Source organism: Monodon monoceros, unplaced genomic scaffold, assembly GCF_005190385.1.
Source record: "Monodon monoceros isolate NGI ecotype Baffin Bay Population unplaced genomic scaffold, NGI_Narwhal_1 Super_Scaffold_18, whole genome shotgun sequence".
NCBI lineage: Eukaryota > Metazoa > Chordata > Mammalia > Artiodactyla > Monodontidae > Monodon > Monodon monoceros.
Window position 1 is genome coordinate 101,166,020 of NW_021703774.1, and position 26,600 is coordinate 101,192,619.

The 26,600-nt window shown below is 35.0% G+C and overlaps 1 protein-coding gene across 1 annotated transcript in view; it reads left to right on the forward strand.

Moving 5' to 3' along the window:
* HFM1 (helicase for meiosis 1) overlaps positions 1-26,600 on the forward strand; it is a 125,534-nt gene that overhangs the window by 59,911 nt on the left and 39,023 nt on the right. Inside the window, exons 23-29 of the mRNA XM_029231199.1 lie at positions 7,052-7,149; positions 7,231-7,359; positions 13,078-13,163; positions 13,638-13,721; positions 13,846-14,003; positions 15,473-15,576; positions 16,049-16,183. Of these exons, the coding sequence (XP_029087032.1) occupies positions 7,052-7,149; positions 7,231-7,359; positions 13,078-13,163; positions 13,638-13,721; positions 13,846-14,003; positions 15,473-15,576; positions 16,049-16,183 (794 nt within the window). The remainder of the gene's footprint in view (positions 1-7,051; positions 7,150-7,230; positions 7,360-13,077; positions 13,164-13,637; positions 13,722-13,845; positions 14,004-15,472; positions 15,577-16,048; positions 16,184-26,600) is intronic.

Consider the following 26,600-nt stretch of genomic DNA (forward strand, 5'->3'; position numbering starts at 1 on the left):
CTTTGGTTTCAGACATCCACTGGGGAATCTTGAAATGTATCCCCTGAGGATACTGTGTTTGGACTTAATCTTATTGTATGTTTTCTAATTTGCACGATTATTGCTTGTTTCTTTTTTCCTCACTTATTTCTTTTGCCTTTTCTGCCTCTTTTTGGATATGTCAAGTTTCGTTTGTTTTTGTTCTTCTAACTAGCTCTTCTTTTAAAATTTTATATGTTTTTAACCAATGTCTATAGAAAATGAACATTTAAAAACTTCCCATATGAGATAAAACTTTTATCATATTTTCAATTTCCTCTTGCCTCTTGCTCTCTCCCATGTTCAGATCATCTTGGATTTTAGTTCCAGATTAAATTTAAAATATTTTACTGTGCATTAAAAATTGTAGACTTAACCTAATTTCTTTTTTTACTGATTGCTTTGCTTACTTTCTGCTTTTTAAAATCTCTATCTTCCTTTTCCTTAGATATATAATTTATTTTTTTTGGATACATTCTCAAATAATTTTCTGGGTCCTTCTGAGTCTTTGTAAGCCTGAAATGTATTTTGCCCTATCATTTGAATAAGTTTGGCTAAATCATTCTTCAGATGTTTATACTGCTCTTCTTGCATCCATTGTTGGTGATCTAATCTGTTTTCAGTACTTTTTTAAAAAATTAATTAATTTATTTATGGCTGTGTTGGGTCTTCTTTGCTGCACGCAGGCTTTCTCTAGTTCTGGCGAGTGGGGCTACTCTTCCTTGCGGTGCACAGGCTTCTCATTGCAGTGGCTTCTCTTGTTGCAGAGCACAGTCTCTAGGCATGCGGGCTTCAGTAGTTGCAGCACACGGGCTCAGTAGTTGTGGCTCGTGGGCTCTAGAGCGCAGGCTCAGTAGTTGTGGCGCACAGGCTTAGTTACTCCGCAGCATGAGGGATCTTCCTGGACCAGGGCTCAAACCTATGTCCCCTGCATTGGCAGGTGGATTCTTAACCACTGCACCACCAGGGAAGTCCCCATGTTTTCAGTTCTTTATTAATAACTTTTTTCTTTATCTGATTTAGGAAATTCACCAGAAAGTCTGCGTGTGTCTTTATTCTTTATTTTGCACAGCATTCTGTGGACCCTCTTAATATGTAGACTTGTATCTTTCTTCAGCTCTGGGAAATTTTCTTCTATAATTTAATTATTTCTTCTCTATTCTCTCTGTTCACTCCTTCTGGAACTCCTGCTGGATGAATGTTGGAACTTCGGACCATCTCCTCCACATATTATACTTATCCTTTCATATTTTTTATCTGTTTATGCTTGGCTTTTAGGAGAATGTCTTAGCTCAGTTAGCCATCTCACTAATTTGCTCTTCAGCTTTATCTATTGAGTTTTTTCAGTGATAAATTTTTTTGTTTTTTTGCATTAAAGCATATCAGGGATTTATTAGAATTCTTCAAAGAATTCTAGGTGAAATTTTAAAGCATTGATATTTTGAAAGCTCCTACAACATTACAAAGAAAATAACTGATAAAATTTGTATTTTACTGTATCTCTGCTTGGCTTTCTAAAATATACATGGTATTTCTTTTTCTGTGTGTGTGTGATTTTAAAAGTTTATTCTGATAGCAATACAAAACAAATTGCATGAGTAAGATTAAAGGTAAGATTAAAGGTAAGATTAAAGGTAAGTTTCTTTCTTTGTTTTTTTTTTAAATTAAAAAGAAAAATTTTTAATTAATTTTTTACACAGCAGGTTATTAGTCATCAATTTTATACACATCAGTGTATACATGTCAATCCCGATCTCCCAATTCATCACACCCCCACCCCCACCCCCCACTGTTTTTCCCCCTAGATGTCCATACATTTGTTCTCTACATCTGTGTCTCAATTTCTGCCCTGCAAACCAATTCATTTGTACCATTTTTCTAGGTTCCACATATATGTGTTGATATATGATATTTGTTTTTCTCTTTCTGACCTACTTCACTCTGTATGACAGTCTCTAGATCCATCCACACCTCTACAAATGACCCAGTTTCATTCCTTTTTATGGCTAATAGTCCATTGTATACATGGACCACATCTTCTTTATTCATTCATCTGTTGATGGGCATTTAGATTGCTTCCATGACCCGGCTATTGTAAATAGTGCTGCAATGAACATTGGGGTGCATGTGTCTTTTTGAATTATGGTTTTCTTTGGGTATATGCCCAGTAGTGTGATTGCTGGGTCATATGGTAATTCTATTTTTAGTTTTTTAAGAAACCTCCATACTGTTCTCCACAGTGGCTGTATCAATTTACATTCCCACCAACAGTGCAAGAGGGTTCCCTTTTCTCCACACCCTCTCCACCATTTGTTGTTTGTAGATTTTCTGATGAAGCCCATTCTAACTGGTGTGAGGTGATACCTCATTGTAGTTTTGATTTGCATTTCTCTAATACTTAGTGATGTTGAGCAGCTTTTCATGTGCTTCTTGGCCATCTGTATGTCTTTTTTGGAGAAATGTTATACATGGTATTTCTAATCTCTCTGAAAAAATTTTAATTATATAAACCAATTATACTTATTTTGAAACTCTTTTTCTGTGCACTTAACTCTGTTTCCTCAATTGTTATTTCATTTATTAATATTGTGTGTCTTTTTAAATTTTTTTCTCAAATGTTAGGTAATTCTTCATTGTTTGCTTTTGCATTTGTAAATATATTTTTGCCTACCTATTCTGTTACTTACTATCTCTAATGATTGTGGAGAAGTAATTAGATTGACTCCCATAAAAGTGTGGAAATACCTTGCAATTTAAGAGTAAAGTCTTTCTACTTCTACTGGGGTTTTCGTTCCTACCTGGAGAACTGTCTTGCCTCTCTGGCCTCAGTGTCTACACTCCCTACTTTAGCCTCTCAATACATACCACAACTGCTTAATGTTTTCCACAAATGAGAGAGAGTGACAGGGGTAGACTAAACTACCTGCTCAGAATACAGCATTCCAGTGAATTGCTCCAACAAATACCCTAGGACCCTCTCTCCTTCTTGATCTATTAATTCTTCTCCATGTACCATGGATAATCTCCGGTTTTGTTTTTCTCATAGATTTGATCTTTTTCATAGATATGATTTCTAACATTCAACTTTCTGGCCCACCAATGGCATGCTTTCTTGCTTTCCTGTAGTTTTGTGGATAGAGACTAACACACAAAAACACACCTATATAGTTGTTCATCATTTTATGGAATTTGAAGAGGAGTTATATAGAAGGCTCCATGTACCATCTTGATTTTTTTCTCTCATTTGATTCTTTGGGCATTCTTATTCTATGTTTAGGCAGAAAAAGATGACTTCAGAATAACTTTTTCTCCTCTCAAGAGAGTTGTACAGCTTTATAGTACACCTTTAACCTATCTTCATATGAAGGATTTCTACTCTTCCTATACCTTCCTTTACTAAGTTGGCCAGTATACAGAAGTCTTTTGGGAAGTTCTGGTATCATTTTTATTAGTTGGCTAACTGTGGAAGCTGAGAGCAGGTCATAAATGGCTCAACCATTGATAATAATAATAGTAATAACAATTTCTTGAATATTTGCTGTGTTCCAAGCACTGCATTAGATGCTTTACAGGCATACCTTGGAAATACTGTGGGTTCAGTTCCAGACCACCACAATAACATGACTATCTCAATAAAGCAAGTCACACAGTTTTTTTGGTTTCCCAGTCCAGTGCATATAAAAGTTATCTTTACACTAGACTATAGTCTGTTAAGTGTGTAGTAGCACTGTCAAAAACACAGTGTACATACCTTAATTTAAAAATTCAAAACAATTACAACAGTAACATCAAAGATCACTGATCGCAGATCACCATGACAAATATAATAATAATGAAAAGGCTTGAAATATTTCAGCACTTAACAAAATATGACACAGAGACATGAAATGAGCAAATGCTGTTGGAAAAATGGTGCTGATAGACTTGCTTGATGCAGGGTTGCCATAAACCTTCAATTTGCAAAAACCCCACAGTATCGGCAAAGTGCAATGAAGTGAAGTGCAATAAAATGTGGTATACTTGTACATACCTATGGCAGAAACTGCTAGCTGACTGTCCAGTATTTATCTTACCTTCACAGGGAAAACATTACATTTCCCAGTCAACTTTGTAGCTAAATAGGGCCCTGTATCTAAGTTTGTCCAGTTAACGAGATGTAGGCAGAAGACGTAAGTCTTCTAGAAGGCTGCTTAAAGGAAATGGAGTCAGGTGGTAAACAGGGCATCAATTGTTGTCTTCCACCACTTCCTCCAACATGTTGTATGGAGTGAATGTGTAATGGCTGGAGATCCAACAGTCATCTTAGACCATGAGATGGCCTGAGAATGGAAGCCATACATGGCACAATAGAAATATAGTAGGATCCTAGGTCTCTGGTGACTTGTTGGACTACCATACCAAGCCCTAGACTGCCTAACTCTGGAGTTCTTTTACATAAGAGAATAAACCATTTATATTTAAGCCTCTATAGTCTGGTCATGGTTGAACCTAATTCAAATTGCATCATTACCTTATTTCATTTAATCCTTACAATAACCCTGATTTAGTCATTACATAACTATCATGCAAGTCTGACCCCATTAGTTGAGATGGCAGAGGTGCCATCTTACCTGAGGCTGTGAGACTTTTACTTCTACTGAGGATAAGCTCAGGCTGGCCTTATCTGGTGGAGAGAGACAGACAGCCCTGCCAAGGTTCTGTACCTACTAGAATAAATCCCTGTTTTCCCTTCCATTCCTGCTTATTGTTACCAAGTTCAAGCTTGTACTGCTCGCCGCATGACAGGACAGTAAAACGAGAGACAGGTGTTGGGGCAAGGAAAAGCCACTTATTTGGAAAGCTAGCAGACCAAGAAGATGGTGGACTCATGTCCCAAAGAACCATCTTACCCGAGTTAGAATTCAGGCTTCTTTTATACTAAAATGGGAGAGGGTGTAGCTGGTTGTTGTTGTAGACTTCTTGGTGCCAGAATCCTTTGTTCTTGCAGCTGTCCACATAGGTTTGGTCCCAATTTTCCTGTAAACCTCCAACATGACAATCAACAATCATTATTTTCTGTTCTGCAACTTTTTATCTCTACATGAATGTAAACATGTTATACTTTTAAAGGTCAAGCCTAGGAGGCAGAGCATTGAGAAAGGGCTATTATGTATATTTGAAGCCATAGGCAACATTTTTACAAAGGTTCAGAGCCAGCATGACTAAGTATGGGCAACAGAGCACAAAGGTTAGAGCTAAAGGAATAGATCCAATATGGAGTCAGGTTTGTTCTTCTCTTACATACTGCTTTTTGTGGTAAAGTTTCTGACAGAGAAGTATGATGTTGAAAAGTGTACTATTTATTAAGGTATATTGATGTTAAACATAAATATTACCTCAAAAGTCTTATTTTTACTCTATAATTTTGTATATATTCTGCATTTGTGCATTACAGAATAGTTTCACAAGAAGTTTTATTTATCCAGCACTTGAAAGCACCCCATCCACATTTTCCCATCAGTTCCTTCTTTGTTAACAAACCATGTAACTTTATAACCATTCCTTTCTTTCCTTTTTTTTTAGTTTCCTACTTTCTTTAATGCTAATCTTAATGCTAATAGGTTGTGAGATATGTTTTTTTAATTGAATGAAATATTCTTTAAATTCTATAGTGCTTTACAATTTTCAGAAGTTTCACACACATGATTTCATATAATCCCATAATAATCCTATATTTCCCCACCCTTGTATTGCCCCTCCCCCTTCCCTCTTCCCATGGGTAACCATTAATTTGTTATCTATATCTGTGAGTCTGCTTCTTTTTTTGCTTTATTCATTAGTTTGTTGTATTTTTTAGATTACACATATAAGTGATATCATATAGTACTTGTCTTTCTCTGACTTATTTCACTTAGTATAATGCCCTCCAAGTCCATCCATGTTGCTGCAAATGGCAAAATTTCATTCTTTTTTATGGCTGGGTAGTATTCCACTGTGTATATATATATATATCTCACATCTTCTTTATCCATTCATCTGTTGATGGACACTTAGGTTGCTTCCATACTTTGGCGATTGTAAATAATGTTGCTATGAACATGGGGTGTACAATCATTTCTAAGTAGATAATATAAAATAATTTTCAGAAGCATATATTATAGCCAAAAGAAGTAATCATTCTGTAGTTTCAGCTGTATGCACCCATTCTGTGAAGTTAGTTGCTTCTTTCTATTTTCATATATTGTTTGCTAAAACTAAACCATAAAATATAACTATTCTACCCTTTCTCTTTGTGTACCTGTTTTTGGTCTTACAAGAGATCCCCCCAGAGAGTAATACAAGTCTAATAATTTTAGTTAGCATCATAGGGGGACTTGCATATCAAGGTCCGGTTAGATAAGTAAACAGACGAAAGAGGTAGCAAAGACCTGGGAGATAGTAGGCACAATAGATGGTAACTTCTTTTCTCCCCTCTTTCCACCCCTCAAATTTTGTAGCCAAGCAACTGCTTGTTGCTAATAATCAACTAATAAGCTACCAACCTTCAAATGTTGAACAGAATTTTATCACCTAACAGTATGCTTTTTACTCAATAGGTAATTAATAAATATATGGTGATTATATAAATTGTGTTGTTTTCTATAATACCTATATATAGTAAAGCCCAAAGTCAGCTGCATTGGAGAAGAATATGATAACAAATTTTAGATGTGTTGAGATGAAAAAAACAGTCAAAGTGCAAGTGCCCTGTGATCATTTGAAATTTATCAATCTAGAGATTATAACAAAAATCTTGAGAAGAAATGAGATTTTTGAGAGAAAGAGAGGTTGAGTGAATAAAGAAGAGTAGAAAAATGAGAACTGACCTTTTAGAGGCTGGGAAGAGGAAGTCAACAATTACTTGCAATAATGATGATACAAGATGCAGAGTCATGTAGTGTCACAGAAATCAAGGCAGAGAGGAATTTTAAGAAGAGATACTTCAGTCACTGATGTCAAACACTGTGAGATAGTAATTTTTAAAAAGAAATAATAAAATTTCTTCTTTCCTCAGTCTTATTCAGGCTCAGCTAGGATGCATTCCCATACAAGACTTTGCTTTGACACAAGATACTTCGAAGATTTTCAGAAATGGCTCACGAATTACAAGATGTATGTTATAGGATTAATGGATTTTCAATATTTTTCCAGTAAAATAGTATACTAGATTTAATATTGGAAACTTTTTTTTAGGGTTGTCAGATTTTATGGCTATTCAAGAAAAGTTTGCTGTACTGTTGAACAGTTTGATTTTAGCGAAGTGTTTTAGATGTAGACTTTGGGAAAACTCTCTGCATGTATCCAAACAGCTGGAAAAAATCGGTAGGTACTGAATACAGGTAGGCAATGTGTCAATGTCTGCAATTTATTTTGTATTTCACTGTTAGAAAAATTGTTCTAAGATGGTTATAGACCTTTAAGGAAAAATGTGTTTATGGGCCTAAATAAGTTACTATACTTTCCTTCTCTTGAAAATCTGATTTTCATTTGCTTATGCTTAAAGGATTCTATTTGAAATCAATTTGGAAACCTAATAAAAATTAATGTTCTTATTTTTAAATTTGTTCTCAAACCAAGAGTGAAATTTTGTTTTAGTAATTAGGTAACTATGTGTTGTTCTCTCTTCTACTTTTATGACTGTTTTGTTTTGATCTCAATGACAAGGTACAGAGCTAGCAGTCCTGGTCATTCCTAATTCATTACAGAAAATTGTCACTTATTTATATCTTAACTTTTTCTCTTTTTTCAATAACATTTCAATATTAGTAATGATTTTCATAGAGATTCTATAGACAGGTTTCTTTCCTGTCTGTTGGGATCTAGCTCAGGATGTGAACTGAAAAACTCTGCACGGTGCCATTTACAAAGACCGGGATATGCCTAAAGCACTTTGGAATTTTTCACTTTGGTGTCTTTGGCTTTGTGACCCTGTTCCTTCTTAGATAGCTAGAACTCCAAAAAGAGAGTTATTTCATGGCTGACAGTCTTATTAGCTTTATAATTTTGTATGCATCTTGGGGACATTAAAAAATTAGGTAATGGGTCACTGGGGATTGTCTAATTATTCCTTAGAACAAAGATCTCCAGCTATTTTGTGAGGAAGTACCACTTTGTATTTCCTTGAAGTTTGAAATCGGTGGGGGAAATCAGTCAGAGAGCTGACCAGTCCTGGGAACTGGGGTGAAGGTGGAGATTGACTGGTGAAAGCAAGGTCAAAGTAGAAGAAAGATTCCTGATTAAAGGCTCACCTTCCTATCAATACATAAGTCCTGGCAAACCAAATGCCACGCCCATCCCACAGAGATAAGAGTTCTGAATTGGGAAGAAGGTTACATACAATATTTAGGAGATTTCAACTTACAGAAAAATTTGAAATTATATAGAAAGATTATCAATAGTATAGCACTAAAACACTTATATTAGAAAAGTAGAAAGTTCTCTAGACTGATTTCAGTTTCCATGTGATAAGATGAGAAAAAGAACAAATTAAACCCAAAGAGGGCAGAAGAAAAGAAATAATTTTAAAAGAGCATAAATAAATTGAAAACAAAAAAATCAACAAAACAAAAAGGTGATTATTTTGAAATATCAATGAAATTGATAACACTCTAGTCAGACTGATCAAGCAATAAAGAGAAAAGACACAAATTTCCAAAAACAAAAATGTGATATATAACTATGGATCCTATAGATGGCAAAATGATAGAAAGGGAATGCTATAAACATCTAATGTCAATAAATGCCACAACTTTGATGAAATGGGAAAATTCCTTAAAAAACACAAACTGTCAAGAGTCCACTCAAGAAGAAATAGACAACATGAGTAGGCTTATATTTATTAAAGAAATTAAATTTGTAGTTTAAAACCTTACAAAGAAAATCCCAGGCACATAAGGTTACACTGGTGAATTCTACTGAACATTTAAATAAGAAGCAATATCAGTTCTATACAAACATTTTCAGAAAATTTAAAAGGGGGAGTAATACTTCCCAACTCATTCTGTGAGGCCAACATTACCTTGTTATCACAACCTGACAAAGACATTCAAGAAAGACAGACCTCAGTAATATAAAAAAGATATCCCTCAGTAATATAAATGCAGTAATTTTTTATAAACTTTTAACAAATTGAACACAATGATAGATAAAGGGGCTAACATATCATGGCCAAATGTGGTTTATTCTAGCAATACAAGATTAGTTTACCACTTGATGTCAATCAATGTAATTCCTCATATTAACAAATTAAAATAGACCATATGATCATCTCAATAATGCCCAAAAAAGTTGACAAGATCCAAAATCCATTTCTAATTAAAACTCTCAACAAATTTAAAATAGAAGGAAATTTCTCAAATTGATAAAGGACATCTATGAAAAACCTACAGCTAACATCATATTTAATAGTGAGAGACTGAATGCTTTCCTTCTAAGATCAGGAACAAAAAGGATGCTCACTGTAACTACTTCCAGTAAACATTGTACTAGGGGTTCTAACCAGTACAGTAAAGCAAGAAAACGAAACTAAAAGCATACAGATTGGAAAGGAAAGAAGTAAAAATGTTTTTATTCATACATGATCACATGATCATCTATGTAGAAAATTCCATGGAAGGTAGGAAAGGTTTAGCATGGTTGAAGGATGTAAGGTCAATATATAAAAATTAACTTTATTTCTACATACTAGTAAGGAAAATCAGAAACTAAAATTAGAAAAACTATGCTGTATTAGTTTTCTATTGCCATTGTAACAAATTACCACAAACTTTGTGGCTTAAAACAACACAAATTTATTATCTTAAAGTTCTATAGATTAGAAAGCTGATGTGGTTCTCACTGAGATAAAATCAAGGTTCGGCAAGGCTGTTTTCCTTTCTAGAAATACTAGGGATGAATCCATTTTCCTGCCTTCAACTTCTAGAGAATACTTGATTCCTTGATCATAGCCCTCTTCCTCTACCTTCAAAGTCAGCAGGTGATCTTGGATTTGGCAAAGAATTTCTTAGATACAACACAAAAGCACGAACTATATAAAAGAAAAAAAGTGGATTTAATCAAAACTTAAAACTTTTGCTTTTCATAGAATACTATTAAAGAAGGAGGAGGAGGAGAAAACAAGCCACCAGACTGGAAAAAAATATTTGCAAAACATATAACTGATGGAGGACTTGTACCTAGAATGTATAAAAAATTCTTATGACTCAATAATAAGACAAACCACTGAATAAAACAATGAGCAAAAGATTCAAACAGACACATCACCAAAGAAGATATATATATGGCAAATAAGCACCTGAGAAGGTGTTCAACATCATTAGTCATTAGAGAAATGCAAATTAAAATGACAACGCAATACCAGTACACATCCACTAAAATAATTAATTTTTCTTTTTTTTTAAATTTATTTTTGGCTGTGTGCAGGCTTCCTCTAGTCATGGCGAGCAGGGGCTACTCTTTGTTGTGGTGCATGGGGTTCTCATTGTGGTGGCTTCTCTTGTTACGGAGCACAGGCTCTAGGAACATGGGCTTCAGTAGTTGTAGCGCGTGGGCTTCAGTAGTTGTGGCGCGTAGGCTCAGTTGCAGCACGTGGGCTCTAGGGCATGCAGGCCTCAGTAGTTGTGGCGTGCAGGCTTCAGTAGTTGTGGCTCATGGGCTCTAGAGAGCAGGCTCAGTAGTTGTGGCACATGGGCTTAGTTGCTCTGTGGCATGTGGGATCTTCCCGGACCAGGGATCGAAATCGTGTCCCCTAGCGTTGGCAGGTGGATTCTTAACCACTGCGCCACCAGGGAAGTCGCCACTAAAATAATTAAAACTTGACAGAGTGCTGGAGAGGATATGGTTCAACTGGAACTCTCACTGTGGGAATGTAAAATGTTACAACCACTTTGGAAAACCATTTGATTGTTTCTTTAAAAGTTCTACATAAACCTACCATGCAACTGGCCCTTTCATGCTTAAGTACCCAAAAGAAATAAAAGCATGTAGACACACAATTCTAATAACCAAGACATTTGAAAACAGCCTAAATATCCATGAACACGCAAATGGAAAATAAATTGTGGTATATCCCATAGTATGGATATATATACTCAGTAATAAAAAGGCATGAAGTGTTGATACAAACAACAACATGGATGAATCTTACAATAATTATACAGAGTAGAAGAAGCCAGACTAAAAAGAAAACTATTTAATTCCATTTAAATAAAAGACTAGAAAATACAATAGTGATAGAAAGCAGATCAGTGGTTGCTTGGGGACTGTGTGGGGAGGGGACAGAAGAGGTAGTAAAGAATTACAAAGTGACACAAGGAAACTTTTAGAGGCAATGGTAATGTTTATTAGCTTGGTTGTGGTGATAGTTTCTCATACACACACATACATAAACACACAAAATCACATGTCAAGTATATTGTATGTGAATTATACTTCAGTCAGTAAAATTGTAAAAATAAATAAATCCAAAGGAAACTATATTCACTCACCAAATGAGCAAAAATTAAAAGTCCTGTAGTGGAGATAATATAAGGTTATGAACATTCTCATGCAGTGTTGGTTGGAGCCTAAGTCTCATGATATCTACCAATTAAAATGCACAATCTCTTTAAAACAGCAATTTCACTTTAGCAATTAAATTTATAGAAATATTTCCACACGGATACAAATATAAACATTGTTTATAATCACATAATCTTAAATGTCCATCAATAGCAGAATGATTAAGAAAAGTATGAATTATCCATAAAAATTGATTAATAAAATTTCACTATACTGGAAGAAGCCAGTCTTTCTGACTTTCTAGAATATTGTCAGTCTGGGCATCAGTTGCATTCTATCCCTTCCAAATTGTTGAACACGAACATGTTTTTCACACTTAGTACAGCTGAACAAAAAGAAACAAATATTGACCAGCAAAATTCATGTAATAGAAAAGTGAGAGAATCCAAACAAAAAAGTAAATCTAAGTTCTTATTGAGCACCAGGAAAAAATAATGAATGCAAATTGATTTTCAACAATGTTTATAAACTAAAAATTAAAAATCAGGAAAGGTTATAAGGGAAAATGGAAATGAACATTAAGGAAATAAGAATACTAGGAGTTGTGTCTAAAGATTGAGTAAGAGAAATTCCCAAGAATAGTTAAAGATATGAGTAAGGAAAGGAGTATCATACCCTCATCAGTAATATGTGTGCCTTAAACAAGGTGGCACTAGTTTAGAATTTTATGCTTCTGACAATATCTTCTATTTTGGGATTTGGTTAAAATCATTCATATGAGTGTAAGAATTAAAAATTACAGTTTCTCAAAGCATGAAGAAACAGAGAATGTCCAAAGATGGAAGAACACTTGATGTATTTAAGGAGCAAAATTAAAGCCGGTGTGGCTGGAGAATAGTCAGCAAGAGGGGAATGGTAGGAAATTAAATGGGAGAGGTAGGCTGTGTTCAAGTCATATAGGTAAGGGAGTTTGGCCATAGTAAGGAAATTGCCATTTTATTCTAAATGCAATGGAAAGGCATTGGAAATTTTAGGCAGAAGAGTAAAATTATCTGAATTAGTACAGAAACAGAGAACTCAATTTCTTGAGTTCCTGTTTCTTTAAAAGTTCAACATAAACCTACCATGAACTCATTTCAAGACAGAAATGCTCAGAGAGCCCTAGCTTCATGAAACAATATTCCCATCCCTGAATAATGTTGCCTTTTTTAAAAACATGAGTATAACCGTAGATGTTTCTTGGTACTTGCTCTATGACATAAGGTAAAACTAAGGGTTGAGACATCATGTGGACCAAAGAATTCCTCTTTCTTTTATAAAGCACATGAGTGTTTTATTTGAGCTTGAAAAAATAAATATGAACAATCAAATAACGTCGCAGCCCAATTAATCCAATTGAGAACATTTTTTAACAACTTTAAAAATAAGTCATTAGTCTGGCTCTTTAAATTTTTCTTTTTTACTAATGTAGTTGTTAAATATTTAAGTGTAGATTTAGTTTTAAGTGGATTGTTTAAAAACTATTTGATTAATTTTCCACAGGTGTAACATTATCAAATGCTATGGTAAATGCAGGTTTGACTACCTTTAAAAAGATAGAAGAAACAGATGCAAGGAAACTTGAACTGGTATTTAATATTTACTTATTCCTAATGTTACCTGAATTCTGTATAAATTCTAAAGCCTGACTTTTGTATCTTTATTTCTGCCAAAAAATGATATCCCTCTCATAGTCATACATATATATATATATATATATATATATTTTTTTTTTTTTTTTTTGGCGGTATGTGGGCCTCTAGCTGTTGTGGCCTCTCCCGTTGCGGAGCACAGGCTCTGGACGCGCAGGCTCAGCAGCCATGGCTCACGGGCCCAGCCGCTCCGTGGCACGTGGGATCTTCCCTGACTGGGGCACGAACCCGTGTCCCCTGCTTCGGCAGGCGGACTCTCAACCACTGCGCCACCAGGGAAGCCCAGTCATATATATTTTTAACTTAAGATTTTAGATAATAAGCATGTTAAAACTATTGACTCTAAAAAATATTTTACTAAAAGAGTTTTTAGTGTTGTAATAAGAACATAATGACATAAATATGTTTTAGATTTTAAATAGACATCCCCCGTTTGGAACTCAGATAAAAGAAACAGTGATGTATCTACCAAAATATGAACTTGAAGTGGAACAGGTAAACATTTTCTATTTTTCATATATTTTGATTTTTAGGAATAAAGCTACCCATAGCTGACTTGGAGGTGAGTATGAGTAGTAAGGTTATTTTTAACACTTTTTATGCCTATCCTTTTTTAAAGATTGCAAGATATAGTGATACCATGGCAGAAATATTAGTGACTGTTATATTAAGAAATTTTGAACAGCTACAAACTAAAAGAACAGCACCAGATTCCCACTACGTTACCTTAATCATAGGTGATGCAGATAATCAACTGGTTTCTAAGCACAAAATTATGTAAGTGTGAAATTTCTATTTGTTTTATTTCTAAGCATATACTGTAAAAGAAAAATTCTGCTGAGGAAAAGAGTAATAAAATCATGGTGGGATCAATTAAATTACATTTTCCTGATTCTATAACGGGATAGTTTGTCTATTAAAGAAGATACTAATATTGGGTCTGTTGGTTTAGATAATATTTAGTACTCAAATGAACAAAGTGTAAAGTCTATCCACCATGGTTTGAAACAAGTAATAGATGACCTTTAGGAGTAGCTCTAATTCACTGTTGCTGAACTTTCTTATTTTGTTGCTTTTCTCGTATCATTCATGACCTTACTACTCTTTGAGTGCAATCTTCCTCCTACTTACTTCAAAATATATCTTCTATTTCCAAATTAAAATCTAACAAACTACTACCACCATTGTAGGATCCAGGCAACCAGATCCAATAGATAAAGGAGGTACCTTGCATTATATCTAGTTCTCTAGCATGTCATTCTATAATTTTACTTCAGCCTTTTTTCTAATACTATTGCATATTGATATTTTCTCCCAGGATGTCATAAACAAACTCTAAAGATAATAGTTGTAGCTACAGCTAATATTTTTTGAGCACTTAGTAGGTTCCAGGTATTGAATAGTTTAGTCTTTGTATGAGATAGGTGCTATCATTATATATACTTTATAGAGGAGAAATTTGAGACCAAGGTCATATAGGTAGTTTACAGCAAAAACTAGTTTTGAAGCCAAGCATTCTTACTCCAGAGCCTATGCTCCTAGCATATAACTGTACCTGTAAGTTCAGGATGGCAGTGATTCTGAAATGGGAATCTCCTAATTTTTGCCAGTGTACTGGAACATGGCTTCCTAAAACATCCTGTGCAAGGTTCCTAATGGGACTGCAGTGACTGATAAGGATATCCTTTTCACTGATAATTACTCTCCTGCAACTAGCCATGATACACTTACAGAGAATATATAATTATACAAATCTTTATTCTCTGTGACAACTAAATCTAATGACAGCCTTGACTATAGGAGGCTAAAATAAGTTCAATCACAAAATTGGTTGCTGGTGTTGTGTTATTAGATACAAACTATTTCATATCATTTAAAAAAATACTGTTGAAGTTCTCACAAATCCATGTAACTTATGTATAGCCATTTTAAAGTGGTAGTGATTTAAGGTCAAGGTCATAGGTTATTGATAGCAATTATATATTCAAGCAGGCCTGAAATGATTCAGTGCAACTTAGAACCAGCTGTTGGGTGAACATATAGTTAAGAAAATTATGGTAACGGTAGCTCCATTGACACTCCATTTCCCTATCCTCAGAACTTGGGGAAGGTAGTTTTCAGTCTCACTTCAGTTTACTACCAGATAGGACCTATCTTAGGATCAGTTAGCCCTTGAACATTAATTTATTATTTCATTTCATTTAGTGTTCAAGATCACTATTAAATGATGCATTACTCTTTTTCAGGGATTCTGTTTTGCTAAAAGCTGGAAATTGGGCTAAAAAGATTGATGTGAGGCGAGCTCTTAAATCTGAAGATCTTAGCATAAATCTAATTAGTTCTGAATATGGTAAGTTCATTGAAGTAATGAAGACATGAATGTAAAAAATATGATAGCATTTAAAAATTATTTCCTTTATGTAAAACAGAAAAACAACATAAGTGATATTGTGTAAAAATAATTTATTTAAGTAAAATGAATAATTTTAAAGGAAGCTTCATATATTTGGATATGTAAAAGATGGCAGAGACTAGGATAATAAAATTAAAATTTTATCTGTTCATTTATAGACATTTTATTTTTTAAGATAAATTTCAATTACTGTAGGAACATTGATTTTTATTTTTATGACAGATGTATAAATTTTCATTTGTTATACTTTTTAAAGTATCTTTAAAACATTTCTATTTCCTGGACTTGTTAGACTTACCAGTTCAAAAAGGTATAAAATATAGCAGGTATAAAAACAAATAAATGGTCTCATGTGTGGATTTATATGACTTAAATAAGCATTTGTATGCTTTTTTTTTTCTTTTTTCAGTTGGACTTGATATACAGCAGAAATTTACAGTCTTTTACTTAGGACCCAAGAGATTTGGAAATCAAATACTTATGCGAAAAAAACCAGAAACAGAGATGTCCCATTTTAAACATTCAATAGCAGGGCCCAGTAAAGGTAAATAGCTGTATTTAGTCCTGTTTTGCATTAAAGCAAAGATATGGCTGAGGGTAGTATCATCAGTATAGTACTGCTTCATTCAGATTGTGGATACTGTGGAATTAGATGTTTAGACTTTCTAATAATTGCATTAATAATGTACAGTAGGAATTCTTAGTGTTAATATTTGTCAAAATTGGGGTGATTTTTGGAGCAAAGAATTATTTGACTAGTTTTTTGTATACATTTCCCCCTTTTCATACCCACTCCATTCTTATGGCCATGTCAGGGGGGGAGCAAGTGATATACAAGAATTAATGGATTTGATAAGGCAAAGCAGGTGACAATTTTTTTTTTATTATGGGACATTCAAATAAAGATGAAAGTAGAAAGAAGTGTATATTGAACCTTCATGTACTCATCACCCACCTTAAAGAATTATCAACTCAGGGCTAATATAGTTTCATCTGTACCTCTGTTTAGATTTCCCCTTGTATTTTTTGAAGAAAATCAGATATCATATTATTTCCTCTGTAAATGTTTCAGTATATATTTGTAAATGGTAAGGATTTAAGAAAAAAATACTGCATTACTCTTAGACATAAAAAGCTAATAGTAACTAATAATTATCCAATATTGAGTTAATGTTCAAACCGCTGATTACTCATAAATGTTGTAGATATATCATCTTGATACCATCTAGACATACCAGATTGACTCCTGAATCCTTTTGCTCTGTCCCTAGTAGTCTTGACAGCTTCCTTGCTTTGTGAGGTTATATGATGTTCTAGGCTTAACCTTTTATAATTCCAGACCCAGACCTGTAATAAGCCTTTTCTCCAAAAATACCTGGTTTCTTTTCATGATAAATAGTTTTCTGTGTGCTGGAAGAGCTCATTGCCATTGACTGATTATTATCTCTTGCCTTTTCCATGCACAGATTTAGGAAATATGTGATTTTTTTCTTTTTGAGATAAAATACATAATTGATTCATAGTTAAATGTCCAAATCAAATTCAGGGCTATAGTATTTATCCTTAAACTCAATAATCTGTATCTCCTTTCTGCCATGCTGAGAGATTTGTTTTGCAATAACTCCCAAAATGATAGAATGTCACTAATTTTCTTTTTTTTTTTAACATCTTTATTGGAGTATAATTGCTTTACAATGGTGTGTTAGTTTCTGCTTTATAACAAAGTGAGTCAGCTATACATATACATATATCCTCATATCTCCTCCCTCCTGCATCTCCCTCCCACCCTCCCTATCACATCCCTCTAGGTGGTCAAAAGGCACTGAGCTGATCTCCCTGTGCTGTGCGGCTGCTTCCCACTAACTATCTATTTTACATTTGGTAGTATGTATAAGTACATGTCACTCTCTTACTTTGTCCCAACTTACCATTCCCACTCCCCATGTTCTCAAGTCCATTCTCTACGTCTGCATCTTTATTCCTATCCTGACCCTAGGTTCTTCAGAACCCTTTTTTTTTTTTTTAGATTCCATATATATGTGTTAGCATACGGTATTTATTTTTCTCTTTCTCACTTACTTCACTCTGTGTGATGGTCTCTAGGTCCATCCATCTCACTACAAATAACTCAATTTTGTTTCTTTTTATGGCTGAGTAATATTCCATTGTATATATGTGCCATATCTTCTTAACCCATTCATCTGTCGATGGACACTTAGGTTGCTTCCATGTGCTGACTATTCTAAATAGAGCTGCAATGAACATTGAGGTACATGACTCTTCTTGAATTATGGTTTTCGCAGGGTATATGCCCAGTAGTGGGATTCCTGGGTCATATGTTTTTTCTATTTTTAGTTTTTTAAGGAACCTCTATACTGTTCTCCATAGTGACTGTATCAATTTACATTCCCACCAACAGTGCAAGAGGGTTCCATTTTCTCCACACCCTCTCCAGCATTTATTTTTTTATGATGGCCATTCTGACTGGTGTGAGGTGACACCTCATTGCAGTTTTGATTTGCATTTCTCTAATGATTAATGATGTAGAGCATCCTTTCATGTGTTAGTTGGCAATCTGTACGTCTTCTTTGGAGAAATGTCTATTTAGGTCTTCTGCCCATTTTTGGATTGGGTTGTTTGTTTTTTTGACATTGAGCTGCATGAGCTGCTTGTAAATCTTGGAGATTAGTCTTTTGACAGTTGTTTCATTTGGAAATATTTTCTCCCATTCTGAGCGTTGTCTTTTCGTCTTGTTTATTGTTTCCTTTGCTGTGCAAAATCTTTAAAGTTTCATTAGGTCCCATTTGTTTATTTTTGTTTTTATTTCCATTTCTCTAGGAGGTGGGTCAAAAAGGATCTTGCTGTGATTTATGTCACGTAGTGTTCTGCCTATGTTTTCCCCTAAACTTTGATGGTGTCTGGCCTTACATTTAGGTCTTTAATCCATTTTGAGTTTATTTTTGTGTATGGTGTTAGGGAGTGTTCTAATTTCATCCTTTTACATGTAGCTGTCCAGTTTTCCCAGCACCACTTACTGAAGAGGCTGTCTTTTCTATATTTTATATTCTTGCCTCCCTTATCAAAGATAAGGTGACCATATGTGCATGGGTTTATCTCTGAGCTTTCTATCCTGTTCCATTGATCTATATTTCTGTTTTTGTGCCAGTACCATACTGTCTTGCTTACTGTAGCTTTGTAGTATAGTCTGCAGTCAGGGAGCCTGATTCCTCGAACTCTGTTTTTCTTTCTCAAGATTGCTTTGGCTATTTGGGGTCTTTTGTGTTTCCATACAAATTGTGTAATTTTTTCCTTGTAGTTCTGTGAAAAATGCCAGTGGTAGTTTGATAGGGATTGCACTGAATCTGTAGATTGCTTTGGGTAGTATAGTAATTTTCACAATGTTGATTTTTCCAATCCAAGAACATGGTGTATGTCTCCATTAGTTTGTATCATCTTTAATTTCTTTTATCAGTGTCTTATAGTTTTCTGCATACAGGTCTTTTGTCTCCCTAGGTAGATTTATTCCTAGGTATTTTATTCTTTTTGTTGCAACGGTAAATGAGAGTGTTTCCTTAATTTCTCTTTCAGATTTTTCATCATTAGTGTATAGGAATGCAAGAAATTTCTGGGCATTAATTTTGTATCCTGCTACTTTACCAAATACATTGATTAGCTCTAGTAGTTTTCTCATAGCATCTTTAGGATTCTCTGTGTATAGTATCATGTCCTCTGCAAACAGTGACAGCTTTACTTCTTCTTTTCCGATTTGGATTCCTTTTATTTCTTTTTCTTCTCTGATTGCTGTCGCTAAAACTTCCAAAACTATGTTGAATAATAGTGGTGAGAGTGGACAACCTTGTCTTGTTCCTGATCTTAGAGGAAATGGTTTCAGTTTTTCACCATTGAGAGCAATGTTGGCTGTGGGTTTGTTGTATATGGCCTTCATTATGTGTAGGTGAGTTCCCTCTATGCTTCCTTTCTCAAGGGTTTTTATCATAAATGGGTGTCGAATTTTGTCAAAAGCTTTTTCTGCATCTATTGAGATGATCATATGGTTTTCTCCTTCAATTTGTTAATATGGTTTATCACATTGATTGATTTGCATATATTAAAGAATCCTTGCATTCCTGGGATAAACCCCAATTTATCATGGTGTATGATCCTTTTAATGTGCCATTGGATTCTGTTTGCTAGTATTTTGTTGAGGATTTTTGCATCTATGTTCATCAGTGATATTGGCCTGTAGCTTTCTTTCCTTGTGACATCTTTGTCTGGTTTTGTTATCAGGGTGATGGTGGCCTCGTAGAATGAGTTTGGGAGTGTTCCTCCCTCTGCTATATTTTGGAAGAGTTGGAGAAGCATAGGTGTTAACTCTTCTCGAACTGTTAGAATTCTCCTGTGAATCCATCTGGTCCTGAGCATTTGTTTGTTGGAATATTTTTAATCACAGTCTCAATTTCAGTGCTTGTGATTGGTCTGTTTATATTTTCTGTTTCTTCCTGGGTGAGTCTCGGAAGGTTGTACTTTTCTAAGAATTTGTCCATGTCTTCCAGTTTGTCCATTTTATTGGCATATAGTTGCTTGTAGTAATCTCTCTTGATCCTTTGTATTTCTGCAGTGTCAGTTGTTACCTCTCCTTTTTCATTTCTGGTTCTATTGATTTCAGTCTTCTCCTTTTTTTTTCTTGATGAATCTGGCTAACGGTTTATCAATTTTGTTTATCTTCTCAGAGAACCAGCTTTTAGTTTTATTGATCTTTGCTATTGTTTCCTTCATTTCTTTTTCATTTATTTCTGATCTGGTCTTTATGATTTCTTTCCAACTGCTTACTTTGGGAGTTTTTTTGTTCTTCTTCCTCTAATTGCTTTAGGTGTAAGTTTACGTTGTTTATTTGAGTTATTTCTTGTTTCCTGAGGTAGGATTGTATTGCTATAAACTTCCCTCTTAGAACTGCTTTTGCTGCATCCCATAGGTTTTGGGTTGTCGTGTTTTCATTGTCATTTGTTTCTAGGGATTTCTTGATTTCCTCTTTGATTTCTTCAGTGGTCTCTTGGTTATTAAGTAGCATATTCTTTAGCCTCTGTGTGTTTCTATTTTTTATCGATTTTTTCCTGAAATTGATATCTAGTCTCATAGCTTTGTGGTCAGAAAAGATACTTGGTATGATTTCAATTTTCTTAACTTTACCAAGGCTTGATTTGTGACCCAAGATATGATCTATCCTGGAGAATGTTCCATGAGGATTTGAGAAGAAAGTGTATTCTGTTGTTTTTGGATGGAAAGTCCTATAAATATCAATTTAGTCCATCCTGTTTAATATATCATTTAAAGTTTGTGTTACCTTATTTATTTTCATTTTGGATGATCTGTCCATAGGTGAAAATGGGGTGTTAAAGTCCCCTACTATGATTGTGTTACTGTTGATTTCCCCTTTTATGGCTGTTAGCATTTGCCTTATGTATTGAGGTGCTTCTATGTTGGGTGCATAAATATTTACATTTGTTATATCTTCTTCTTGGATTGATCCCTTGATCATTATGTAGTGTCTTTCTTTGTCTCTTGTATTAGTCTTTATTTTAAAGTCTATTTTGTCTGATATGAGAATTGTACTCCAGCTTTCTTTTGATTTCCATTTGCATGGAATATCTTTTTTCATCCCCTCACTTTCAGTCTGTATGTGTTCCTAACTCTGAAGTGGGTCTCTTGTAGACAGCATATATATGGGTCTTGTTTTTGTATCTATTCAGCCAGTCTGTGTCTTTTGGTTGGATCATTTAATCCATTTACGTTTAAGGTAATTATCGATATGTGTGTTCCTATTACCATTTGTTTTGGGTTTGTTTGTTATTGTAGGTCTTTTCCTTCTCTTGAGTTTCCAGCCTAGAGAAGTTCCTTTAGCAGTTGTTGTAATGCTGGTTTGGTGGTGCTGAATTCTCTCAGCTTTTGCTTGTCTGTAAAGTTTTTAATTTCTCCATCGAATCTGAATGAATTCTTTGCTGGGTAGAGTAATCTTGGTTGTAGGTTTTTCCCTTTCATCACTTTAAATATGTCTTGCCACTCCCTTCTTGCTTGCAGAGTTTCTGCTGAAAGATTAGCTCTTAACCTTATGGTTATTCTCTTGTATGTTATTTGTTGTTTTTCCCTTGCTGCTCTTAATATTTGTTCTTTGTATTTAATTTTTGATAGTTTGATTAATATGTGTCTTGGTGTGTTTCTCCTTGGCTTTATCCTGTATGGGACTCTCTGCACTGCCTGGACTTTATTGACTATTTCCTTTCCCATATTAGGGAATTTTTCAACTATAATCTCTTCAAATATTTTCTGGGTCCCTTTCCTTTTCTCTTCTTCTTCTGGGACCATATAATTTGAATGTTGGTGTGTTTAATGTTGTCCCAGAGGTCTCTGAGTCTGTCCTCAAATCTTTTCATTCTTTTTCCTTTATTTTGCTCTACAATAGTGATTTCCACTATTTTATCTTCCATGTCACTTATCCGTTCTTCTGCCTCAGTTATTCTGCTATAGATTCCCTCTAGAGAATATTTACTTTCATTTATTGTGCTGTTCATCATTGTTTGCTCTTTAGGTCTTCTAGATCTTTGTTATTTTCTCCATTCTGTTTCCAAGATTTTGGATCATCTTTACTATCATTACTGTGAATTCTTTTTCGGGTAGACTGCCTATTTCCTCTTCACTTGTTTGGTCTGGTGCATTTTTACCTTGCTCCTTCATCTGCTGTGTGTTTCTCTGTCTTCTCATTTTGCTTAACTTACTGTGTTTGCGGTCTCCTTTTTGCAGGCTGCAGGTTCGTAGTTCCCATTGTTTTTGGTGTCTGCCCCCAGTGGCTTAGGTTGTTTCAGTGGGTTGTGCAGGCTTCCTGGTGAAGGGGACTAGTGCCTGTGTTCTGGTGGCTGAGGCTGGATCTTGTCTTTCTGGTGGGCAGGACCGCGTCCAGTGGTGTGTTTTGGGGTGTTTGTGACCTTATTATTATTTTAGGCAGCCTCTCTGCTAATGGATGGATGGGGTCGTGTTCCTGTCTTGCCAGTTGTTTGGCATAAGGTGTCGAACACTGTAGATTGCTGGTTGTTGATTGGAGCTACGTCTTAGCATTGAGATTGAGAGCTTTCACCGTTTGATATTACGTGGAGCTGGGAGGTCTCTAGTGGATCAAAGTCCTGAACTCAGCTCTCCCTCCTCAGAGGCACAGGCCTGACACCCAGCTGGAGCACCAAGCCTGTGTCAGCCACACGGCCAGGCACGTGGGGAGTTTCTTGCCTTTTGGGCGTCTGAGATTCTGCCAGGATTCAGTAGGTGTTCTGTAGGAGTTTTTCCACATGTAGTTGTATTTCTGATGTATTTGTGGGGAGGAAGGTGATCTCCATGTCTTATTCCTCTGCCATCTTGAAGGTCTCCCCACTAATTTTCTTTATTCTACATTATACACACAACAAAGTCTCAGGATAACAACAGCAAAGTGCACTTTTTTTTTTTTTGGTCACACTGTGCAGCTTGTGGGATCTTAGATCCCTGACCAGCGATTGAACCCATGCTCCCTGCTGTGGAAGCACAGAATCCTAACCACTGGGCTGCCAGGGAATTCCCCAAAGTGCACTCTTAATGTCATTATTAAAAATACTTTAAGGTTTTTATGGTAAATATTTTTATTCTTAGACTATATCTCACTAGGCATGTGTAATCAAATTACTGTGTTTTAACATTACTTGGAATAGATCTTCTGTGTGTGGGTATCCCACCAAACTGGCTACACATGTACTATTTTATTTATTATTTTATTTTCTGTTGTTTGAATAGTTTTTAAGAATTAATTCTGACTGATAGTAATGTAAAACATTTACAGTGTTCCATAGCAAATCTACAAAACAAACACTAAATGTTGTTAATACTTGAGGCATAGGCAGTCTACCATACAGCTCTTCCTTATTCACTTGGTTCTATTTTCACTGCTTTGTGAAAGGCCCAGTAAAGGGAGCAATTAACAGGTACTGGGGAATGTGAGAGCAGCAGCTACCTACCAAAGTAATCTAAACAGTCATGTTCTCTGTATAGTATAGGTAGTTATAATAAACAGTAATTGCAGTGAATGATGGCAAAAGAGGACATACAGAACTACTCTGTGAGCCGAGGAGCACTCATCCTCCTCTTTAAAGAATTCAGAGGAGCTTCCACTTCTGGGCAGGGTGAGGTAATTTGGGACAGGCCAATGCTCTGATAGCAGCAATTATAAAAGCCTACATAAGTTATAAAAATTACAATTTTTAGGACATCTATTAAAGCGAACTAAAGGGACTAAAATTCCAGAGAGGGAGAGCCATTCCAGGGCTGAGGAGTCAAGGATCCATAGGCTCTTAATTAAAAGGCCGGGTAAGCCATGCCTTAAAAAGGGTTTTATATGATCAGCTACTCACCATGTTTGCCTGACAGAGAAAAAAAGAAACCCTCTATGGTGGAATATAACATAACCTGGAATCTGTAGATATAATGTCTGCCATACAATAAAAAAATTGTGAGACCTGCAAAGAGGAAGGGCCATATGACTCATAATTAACTATATAAGAAAATGAAGCAACTCTGTGGATGATTCAAATGGTGGCGTTGGCATTTAAAGATTGTAAAACAACTATGATTAATATTTTCAAGAAAATAGAGGAAAAAAAAGACAAAATGAATGAAATGATGGAAATTTTAACCAGAAAATTGGAATCCATACAGAGATTTAAGTGAACTTCCTAGAACTGAAAAATAAAATATCTGAAGTGAAGAACTCTTTGGGTAGGTTTAGTAATAGATTGGATATGGCCAAACACAGGATTTGTGAACTGTTAGACATATCAATAGAAAATGTCTAAATGGAAGCCCAGAGATAAGAGAACAGAAAGAACAGAAAAGAGCATAATACTCAAAGTGCTAACATATGCATAAAGGCTGAGAAGCAGTGTAGAGAAAGAATGGGACAAATGCAATATTTAAAGAGACAATGGCTGAGAACATTCCAAAATAATGAAAGACATCAACTCACAGAGTTTAGAATTTCAGCAAACCCAAGCAGAGACAAATACATAGAAAACCACACTGGGGCACAATATAGCAGAACTGCTGAAAATCTTCAAAAGCAAACACAGAAAAACTACACACCACCCTCAAAGGGCAACAGTGAAACTGACAGCTAACTTCTCAGCAGTGATGATGGAAACCAGAAGATAATGGAACAATAGCTTCAGAATGTTGCCAGCCTAGATTTCCATGTGCAGTGAAAAATATCCTTCAAAAATTAAAGTGAAATCGAGACATTTTGAGAAAAAAAATAACTGAAGGAATTAATTATTACTGCTAAATTTATCAGCCAAATTTATTGGATTTGGTTCTTTGAAAAGATGAATAAATTTAAGAAGTCCCTACCAAGACTAATAAAGAAGAGATAAAACATGAATTAACAATATCAGACTTCCCTGGTGGCACGGTGGTTAAGAATCTGCCTGCCAATGCAGGGAACATGGGTTCAGACTGTGGTCCGGGAGGATCCCCCGTGCCGCAGAACAGCTGGGCCCATGTGCCACACCTGCTGAGCCTGCACTCTAGAGCCTGTGAGCCACAGCTGCTGAGCCGCGTGCCACAACTATTGAAGCCTGTGTGCCTGGAGTCCGTGCTCCGCAAGGGGAGAGGCCACCGCAGTAAGAGGCCTTCGCACTGCAGTGAGGAGTGGCCCCCACTTGCCACAGCTGGAGGGGGCCTGCATGCAGCAACGAAGACCCAATGCAGCCAAAACTAAATAAAATAAATTAATTAACTTTAAAAAAATATCAAGAATGAAAAAGGTGATATTATTACAGATCCTACAGGTGTAAAAAAGACCCCAACAAGATATGAATAACTTTATACCAATAAATTTGACATAATTTGGGTAAAAAGGAACAAATACCTTGAGGAGAAATCTTACCAAAACTGACAGAAGAAATAGAAAATCTGAGTAGCCTTAACACTAATAATGAATTTGAAGCAATTTAAAAAAAATCTTTCCATAAAGAAACCCTGAGCCTTAGATAACTTCATTGGTAAAATTTTCCAAATATTTAGGAAGAAATAACATCAAACTTACCCAAACTTTTCCAGAAAAAAAGAAAGAATATTTTCTAATATTTTAATTTTTTTGAAGGCCAGCATGACTTTGATTTCAAATCCTGACAAGGACATTAAAAGAAAGAGAAATTATTCATCAGTCTATTCATGAATATAAATCCAAATGTTCTTAACAAAATATTAGCAAGTGGAATCCAGCCACATATTTAAAAAGCATAATACAGCACAGTTAAGTATGGCTTATTCCATACATGCAAGAGAGCCTTAGCATTTAAAAGTGAATCAATATAATCCTTACATTAACAGGGCAAAGAACAAAAAGGAAAGAAAACATGTGATCCTCTTGACAGATGTCAAAAAAACTTTGACAAAAATTCAATGTTAATTTTTCATTAAAAATATATAGCAAATGTATATATATAGCAAATACACAATAGTGAAATATTTTTAAACTTTTCTATTTAAATGGAGAATGATGAATGTTCTCTCTTACTATTCAATACTTCTTTTCAACATTGTGCTAGAAGTCCTAGTCAGTACAATTATATAGAAAAAGAAATATAAGGGATAAGGGTTAGGAAGAAAGAAATAAACTGTCATTACTTGAAAGCAACATGATTATGTACCTAGAAAATATAAAAGACTCTATGGACACACTATTAGAATTAATATATATATTTAGAAACATCACCGGATAAAGAGTCAATATTAAAAATTGTACAATAACATCAAAAAAGCATAAAATACTTAATAAATTTAACAAAATAAGTGCAAGATGTGAACACTGCAAACTTCAAAACATCATTGTAAGAAATTAAAGAAGACCTAAATAAATGGAAAGATATGCCATGTTCATGGATTGGAAGTCT